Genomic DNA, 8,682 nt, shown 5'->3' with positions numbered 1-8,682 from the left:
GTATTCTGCATATAGGCAAGCCTTAGGCCATTTTCAAAAAAACTGTATTTCTCTTAAACTGTTTCTGTCAATTCACGTTTTCTGATTCTAATAAGCTTTTAAAAAAGGAATCCCTAGGCAACTACTAGTTTATAACTTCTGGGTATTAAAGGTTTGGTCTGTTTCTGCATAGTCACTTAGAGATCCTGCTTTAGGACTTTGATTAATAAGGACCTTAACTGTGTTTGAGTCGTGCTGCTTGTATGTTTGTTTGAGGAGGAAACTATGAGCCTCTTAATTGCTCCCATTATGTGAAAGTCCTAAGTGTTTTGGCTGTCGCCTTAGAGTTTTTGCCTTTCTAAACCTTAGGGGTACGTCTAGAATTACCTATAGGTAGAGGTCCTAACTCCCTCCGGGATCGTTAAGAAGGGATGGGTAGCAGCACGCAATAGGTATCAGTGACTAAACACTCGCTTTGCATGACCAATAAGGGTATGGGAAGGGTAGACATGGGATATGATGACGACGCGTTAATGTCACGTGAAGCCCCTCGTGTTTACCAGACATTACGTGGGGTGATCTTATAGGACAAACAACCTAGGACCCCTTTTTACCAAATCCTTCTCTATTCAAAATTTTTCGTCTTTTACAACTTGTTCAAACCTTTATCTTACTACTTGAACTATCCAACGTGCTTTACTTGCAGCTCACTTGATTCAACTGTTTATATGGACTAATTTTAAATATAAGTTCGGTCGGGACCCACAGTTGTGGACTAAGAGGGGTGCCTAACACCTTCCCCTCGAGGTTACTTTGAGCCCTTACCCTAATCTCTGGTAATGCAAACCAACTCAAGAGTTAATCACTCTAGGTGCCCTAACGCACCATAATCCGTTAGGTGGCGACTCTTCAAATACCCAATTCCCAAAAGGAAATGAGTCATTACACCCCGTGAATGCCGGAACCCGAACTTTTCTCATAGGAGGAAAAAAGGGGGGCGCGACATTATCTACGAAGCCTAAAAAGCTAACTTTATTTCAAATTCGAGACCTTTCTCTCACTCAACTCGGACTCAGGAGTCCCGATGTCCCAAGCTCGCATCAAATCAATTTAAGCTTAACTCAAGGATTAACAAAAAGCCTTAAGGAATAGTATTGATCAATTAAAAACCTAAGGGTTTATTATGTTCTGAGTCCAGTATTCAGACTGATCATTAGAGTTATGCACCCAAATTTTTCACAAATGAAGACGGAATGGAATTCAGCACAAATCAAAGATGAAGTGAAGAAATTCTTTGTATTTACAAAAGATATTTACAAAACTTACGAAGGACCCTTACATAGAAACAAAGAAGCAAAAACAAAAAGCCAAGAACCTAATCTACTTTTGGGGGCATATCCCCGAGAGCGGCATCTTCAGGAACCTCCTCCTTGGGGACTCCATCTCGATCTTTAGAGAAAATTGTGGCCTGGTGAAAAACTTGGCGAGTATGAGTCTTATCAGCACAACTATTTTGAAGCCACTTCTTGAGACGTTGTACCGGTGTGGGATGCAAAAGTTAGTAGATGATATTGCCACCTCACTCCATGGAAAGCAGAAGGAATGAAATGCCACACCAGGTTGAAGTTAAGAGAGATGAGAGGCAAGGTGAAGTTCGCATATTTTCGGATGCGGGAAGGATTCTGCGCCATTTTTTTGTTGTTCCGAATCGAAGCTTTGAGAAGGGGAACCCTGGCGTAACTGGTAAAGTTGCTACCATGCGACCAGGAAGTCGCAAATTCGAATCATGGAAACAGATGATTAGAGGAAGAAATAAAGAAGGGAAAGAATCAGAGTAAAAGTGATGAATGAGTACAACTCTTGGTTCAACGGAGTAGCCTCATATTTATAGGAAGGAAACGACGGTTCGGCGGTGACAACGGTTCGGCGGTGCTAGTGGCCGACCAGTACTGGTGCGCATTTGATGTTTTGGGGAAGCGTGTTCACATGACATTTCCGATCACTTCGAATGACTACGTCGCGGGTATGCCGTCATCATAAGAGGCTCGAAAAAGTTGAGGTTTAAATCGCTTCTTACCATCTTATTCTAAGAAATGCGGGGAATATCTGTATACAGTCAAAATCGGAGAGCTCGATTTCGAGGACTTAACGGTACCCCCGGCTCGAGTTCGGGCAGCACGAAGTAGAGACCAGATTTGACCGGAAAATGCATACCTCGAGGGAGCAAATCGAAGTCTTGGCATGACCTATCTCGAGGGAGTTCCATTTTGATGACACTCAAGAAAGAGCGAAAATTTCTCAAGGATACGTCGATCAAGGCATAAATTATGGGATAAAATTTGTATGAAATAGTACGAGTCCGTACTAGGTTGTTATACAGTTGTACCAATAGAATTTTTTACCATAATTGGAAATGTACCATATTATGGTTTTCCCCTCCTATTTAAAGGGGACCCCAATCATTTGTAAACATCATCTCATTCACCGCAATAGAACATTCTACTCTGCTTTTGTCGTTTACTGTGCTCCATAATTGTTCTCCTGCTTTATTGTTTTTACTTTATTGTTTATACTCTATTACTCTTAGCTCACCTCGAGGCCCCCGAGATAATCGAGCTCGAGGTCCTTATTGCTCTAACAACACTGGTTTGGTTCGTCAATTCTTCTTACTTAAACCTAATATTACTTGTATATTCACTAGTATTGGAATAAATCACATATCTTTAAAATCACAAATCAAATTTAGTTGTTACTCGTATTTTCGAGGTAAACAGGGAGGAAATCGCCAAGTTCAGCTACACCGAGGCGGATTTAGGACAGGTTCGGTAGATTTAACTGAAACTGTTACTCTCAACTCGAACTATGTATACATATAAAAAAAAATATTTGAAATGTGTACACATGTAGGCCACTCTTAATCTCTACTTTACTGGACCTAAAGAGGTTCTCTTAATCTCTTTTAAAACATTGGTTTCTGTTTTCCATTTGACAAGCAATCAGAATTTCATAGCAAAACTCACTTTTTTCCTTTATATTTTTTAATAACAACAACATAGTATTCTCTGGGGTCTGGGGAAGATAATGTGTACGCAAACCTCAAACATCAAAAAGTATAGAAGACAACAATCCTCACATCATAAGTCAAAACTCTTAAATTTGTTACATTTCTCAAACAACAAAAAAGTACAGAAGTCTACAATCAGCAATAAACTAAAAGGCTGTTATTTTCTGCTTTTCTTGGCAGGGCAAAATTTGTAAACAGTACAAAGGTGATTCATCTCATGACACGCAATTAGTTTCTGTTAACTCCTTGAGACAGAACTCATCAGCACTATCCAGCTCTAGTTCTGTTGTGTTCGCGTCTTCATCTTTTGGCATAGCTAAGTACTCAAGAGCAGTAACAACATCACAAATTAGAGGTCTAGTGTTGGCTTCATCTTGGAGACACATATTTGCGATTGCAAGAGCTTGACGAAGTCCCTTTGCAGGGTAATTTCCTCCTAGCAATGGGTCAGCCATTTCGTCGAGCCTATTCTTGTCTTTGAAAAGTGGTTTGGCCTGCAAAAGTGATAAAAATGGTAATTAACCTGCTATCACATATTGAAATTCATCGACGCTGTATAAAATCTATATACTGACAGTATATATAACTTATATCCCGATACATATGCAGCTAACAGTAGAAATGATTTGGCATAACAAGCACCAAAATCAAACAAAAGTTCTCTATACATGACAATTGGGCCGGTTCGATTACTAAGGAGGGGAACGGACCAATCTAAACGCTCGACCCCAGGGCTGTTCCGGCCCCCCACTTTTGGAACCGGGGACCAATCCAAAATCAGGAAAAGTTTGGCAATCGTTTAACAGATCTCTTTTTTTAAGAGTGAAGTTCCTTCACATCTGATAAAAGTGAAACGATACAAAGAAGGTTAGCATGGCCCCTGCGCAAGGATGACATGCACAAATTGAGAAATAGTCCTTAAGAGTGGAAAAAGAAATATATTCTTTGACTTTCTCCTTACAGAAAACATAAAAAGGTCCGAACAGGTTAGGATCGGACCACAAGAAATGGGCTTAGGAGCCAGGAGTTGGACCAATTCACCCTCCTCTCTAAAGGAACCAGCTCGCACCCTCATTGCTTACTGGAAACTAAGGGGCTGGGCCGGCCTAGTCTAGCCTGGTCGAGTATTATAGTCCCCATCATATGCTATTATATACACTTCTGCCAAAAGCAGTGAATCGTACATCAACCAAAGGGTTGTTAGGAAGACGAATATTTCAACACCATAAATTTCAGTGTTTAAACCATCCAAGCTAAAGAAAAACAGAAGAAATATCTAGACTATAGTAAAACATCTAAGGGTAGCAAAAGAAATAGAAGGAAGGGAAGGCTTATCATTGTTGTATTATTCAAGCTAAATCATTTTAGGTGTGGAAAACTAAACTTACTTTCTTTTCAGTGCTTATCAGTCTTTTGGTATTCTGAAGATGCCAAATGAGTAAGCTAATTCAATATGAAAGAGATAAAGAGAGTTGTTATCAACTAACCCAAGAAATTAAATTTTGCTCCTCTAGTGATCTTGTATTATCAATAGCTCTTCTCCCTGAAATAATCTCCAAAAGAACAACTCCAAAACTATATACATCAGATTTAGATGTCAGTTGTCCAGTCATAGCATACTCTGGTGCACAGTATCCATAGGTCCCCATAACTCTTGTAGAAACGTGATCCTCGCCTCCTGTTGGACCTAACTTCGCAAGACCAAAATCCGAGAGCTTAGGAATAAAGCACTCATCTAATAATATGTTGGATGCTTTGAAGTCGCGATAGATTATTGGAGGATTGGCTATATCATGCAAGTATTCTAGCCCTTGTGCTGCGCCTTTAGCTATCTTCATTCTTGTGTACCAATTCAATGGCTTCTTATTCGATGGCAAATCTGTGAGAAGACATATTAGTATGTCGCAACCATCTTTCTTGACAATTGTTTTGAGGGAAAATTACATCTTCGGGCCGCCTTAAAAAATAATAGCCGGAAAATGTATATGTTTTGTATAATAAGTACAAATCCACATATGATATACAGAAATGTCCATATATAATAAGTGTATATGTTTTGTATATTTGACAAAAGGACGCATACCAAGAAGATGATCTTCTAAAGATCCATTGTGCATAAATTCGTAGACGAGAATTCTTTGGTTGCCATCAGCACAATAGCCTATCAGATTGACAAGATTCGGATGGTTAACAAGACTTAAAGTCAAGACTTCTGCAAGAAATTCCCTGTTTCCTTGAACTCCATTCCTGTCGAGTTGTTTGACAGCAACAACCTGGACATGAAACACATTTGATGATGAAACTGAAACAGTTGTTTACAACTAGATAATAACCACAAGAGGTAGAGATAAACGACAGAAGAAAATGACATACTTGATTAGTTCTTTTGAGGTGTCCCTTATAGACTCTCCCAAATCCTCCTTCACCTACTAGAAACTCAGGATTGAAGTTGTCTGTTGCATGAGCCAACTCGCGGAATGTGAATACTTCTGCTGAAATGTTTACATTCCCATATCGAAGTATATCTTCAGCTATCATCTTCTGCTTGCTGACACCTGCTCAGATATCGAATTTCAACACGTTTATGCACTATTTATTTGTGAAGAAAAATCGCAACAAGTTAAAACTGGACACATCTTTGAAAGAATCAGGGCTAGACATAGCTGCACTTATAGTAAAGTTTCGCTCAACATTGTAACCAAGGAAAGATTATGTCATTACACTGGTCAATTATGCCATATGATGTGATTCATAACTTGGATATTTAAACACCAGGATTTATTTTTAAGAATCAAAGGCTACAAACAACTCCTCATTAATGGTTATTTGGGATACTACTAAAACAGCAATTAAGCCCAATCCCAAGCAAGTTGGGGTTGGCTACATTAATTATCAGTACGTCCATGTTGTTCCATTTAAGTCCGTCTCAGCCAATATTATATAACATAAACATAATACCAATATAGTTTCTCTACTTGTAGAAGTTCTCTACATATGCTACGGTCATATAAATCTCCGACAAAACTAAAAGACTCCTAGAAAACATTGTACCTAAAGTAAACATACTATTAAAACTTAATCTCAGCTAATTGGTATTCCCTATATAGATCTTTTTCTTCGACTGCACTTTTTTTTCCTACATGGATTCCAAGAGATCATAGGTTTTTTGAGCTAATTTTCTTATATGTGATTTTAGGTCTATCTCATCCCCTTTCAGCACCTTCATTCACCAAGGTTTCACACCTACAGTCCATTGCATCTGGAGGTCGACGTAAGATGTCACCAAACTTACTCAACTGATCTTCTCTTAGTCTATTCTCTATGTGTGCTACTTGCACCTTGTGCTGAATGTGCTATTTAAAATAACAACAACCCAGTGTAATCCCACAAGTGGGGTATGGGGAGGGTAGTGAGTACGCAGACCTTACTCCTACCCCAAGAGAGTAGAGAAGCTGTTTCCGAAAGACCCTCAGCTCAAGAAGATGAACAAAGACGAACGTGCTATTTAAAACGTATTGTGAAAAGGTTTATTTTCGTATTTAGGACATTACCAAAAAGCCTTTCAGGTAGTTTGTCACATTTATTAAGGCAAAAAAGCTTAGTGCATCATATATGTCCAGAGATCAATGTGTCCGATAGTTTCAAGAGAAATCTAAGTATAAAAGGATCTTATAAAGATCAAGATCATTGTGTATTCCCAACCGAACCCCAGTATATTCTACACATAACATAAATATATATGTGAAAAATTACTAAAATTTTGATAATATTATATTTCAAACCCAAAATTGTAAAGTGTAATTGAAACGGTAAGAACTCAAAATGTTGAACCAATCAAGTTTAAATTCTGGATCCGCTTCTACGTAAAATAATGGAGAAATTGAGATATTTCAACCTGGATGCATAGTAACACTTCTAAGAATGGTGGCCAAGCCATCTGAATCATCATATTTGTTGGAGGTCCTTGTCTCATTCACAGAACTCCTTGAGGATTTTAATTGAGTCTTTCTCATTTTTGTAGCTTCTGCAAAATAAAAATTGATCAACTTCTTCCCTTTGTCCCTTCTATCTGGTAATTTAGCAAGACAATCCTTTTATGCCTTGCAATTTACCAACTAAAATTCTTGAATCTTGATGTTCATTTCTCTCTCATTCCAATTTTTTTTTTAGAGAAATGAATCTAAAATATAGAAGGGAAGGTGAAGAAATTGATCCAACTTCAATGAAAAAAGGACCCTGGAAATTTTAACATAAAATCAGACTAGTATTTTGCATTTTAATTGAAAAATTCAGAGAATTAGATGTAGATTGAATGATATTAAGACTCGTGTCATTGGGACAAAGGAAAGAGAAAATTTTATCCGATATTACTGGACCAATAAATGAATGGAGTATGGAGTTTAAGGTATGTTCTTTCTTAACTAACTTTTGGATATATTAACAACTAACTTTTGCTAGGTGATCCTCAATTTTTATCATTTTTCTACACATTGCTCCACTGGTAAATATAAGTCTTCTTCTAGTATATGTTATTTAACTCCAAATTTTTTCTCTAGATATTTTACTTGGAGTTTGATTTTTCGTTATTTCTAATAGTGCTAAGGAACATTAACACTTATTGAGATGATAATTAAGACTATTAGTTTTCTGGGAAAAGGTCAGAAATATCCCTCTACTTTCAAATATTATCTACATTTAACCTCTACTATATTTTCGGGACATAAATACCCCTACAGTTAGCAAAGCATTCAAATCAACCCCTAATTTAAACGGTGCTCCTATGTGGCAGCGGACCCAGCTATTAAAATGCCACAGTTGACGTTACGTGTATAATAACACATAATGCCTATCAAGGCCAAAGTAATTACCCGGTGTTGCCCACTTGAAAATTAATTACAATTCCTACCTATACAATACAAACTTATTACCGGACAACTCAATTTCCTATTTCTCCTTTAATTTGCTTTACCCCACGTGAGGGGCATGTGGAAAATGCAAATCTATTCCCCTTTTTATTTTATTATATGACTTGAATAATATTACTTTTGACTATCTCTTTGTCTATGATATGTATTTTGACTGTAGAAATATATAGTAATAATTATTTGAAAAATAAAAATGAAATAGGATATTCGCAGTGAGAAAAATGGACAAGAGGAATAAGTTGATCGGAGAAACTCTCGGTTGTCGTGCATACCACAATTTCAAAAGGATTGTCCTGAATTTTTGTCCGTAATTTCAATAAATAAATAATAATATTTATTAACACTAATGGAATTCCATGGAGGTATTATTCATTGCATAAGCTCTCATTGAGTTAATTAGATTATGTGACAACTGATATTATTTCAGTTTAATAATTGAATTTAAAAAAAAATTAAACTCTTTGCGTACAATTGTATACCATGTCGGTATAGCTATATACTATGTTGGTATCATATGTTAGTTGGAACATTTTTTGGTTGTATTAGTTATATTTAATTGTTGCACTATTTGATTTTTCTTTAGTAACAGTAGAATAGTACAATATCTTGAATTTTTTTTATTTTCTTTTATACATGTGTATTATGTAATCATTTTGATTTTTTATTTATGTGTTTGTTTTATATAATAGTATTATAATACAATATCTTGAAATA

The 8,682-nt window shown here is 36.8% G+C and overlaps 1 protein-coding gene and 1 non-coding gene across 2 annotated transcripts; one reads left to right on the top strand and one right to left on the bottom strand.

The window, feature by feature from the left end:
* Positions 1–3,090: 3,090 nt before the first annotated feature.
* LOC107789002 (putative serine/threonine-protein kinase PBL23) lies at positions 3,091–7,431 on the bottom strand. Its single transcript, XM_016610760.2, has 5 exons — positions 6,939–7,431; positions 5,417–5,598; positions 5,127–5,316; positions 4,531–4,922; positions 3,091–3,537 (listed from the first exon to the last, which is right to left on the bottom strand). Exons 1-5 carry the CDS (start codon positions 7,054–7,056, stop codon positions 3,259–3,261), a joined length of 1,161 nt encoding a protein of 386 aa, XP_016466246.1. The 5' UTR covers positions 7,057–7,431; the 3' UTR covers positions 3,091–3,258.
* LOC142164997 (U6 spliceosomal RNA) lies at positions 3,866–3,969 on the top strand. Its single transcript, XR_012696055.1, has one exon. It is a non-coding gene; the product is annotated as a U6 spliceosomal RNA (small nuclear RNA).
* Positions 7,432–8,682: the final 1,251 nt, after the last annotated feature.

Source organism: Nicotiana tabacum, chromosome 1 (assembly GCF_000715075.1).
Source record: "Nicotiana tabacum cultivar K326 chromosome 1, ASM71507v2, whole genome shotgun sequence".
Taxonomy (NCBI): Eukaryota; Viridiplantae; Streptophyta; class Magnoliopsida; order Solanales; family Solanaceae; genus Nicotiana; species Nicotiana tabacum.
Note: the sequence above shows the minus strand (reverse complement) of the source record. Positions and strands in the feature narration are given on the sequence as shown.

Coding starts and splice junctions, on each gene's coding strand:
- LOC107789002 (XM_016610760.2), bottom strand. CDS start 7,056: ATGAGAAAGACTCAATTAAAATCCTCAAGGAGTTCTGTGAATGAGACA. Junction 5,599..6,938: donor AAGTGTTACTATGCATCCAG/GTTGAAATATCT, acceptor ATATCTGAGCAG/GTGTCAGCAAGCAGAAGATG. Junction 5,317..5,416: donor ACCTCAAAAGAACTAATCAA/GTATGTCATTTT, acceptor TTTCATGTCCAG/GTTGTTGCTGTCAAACAACT.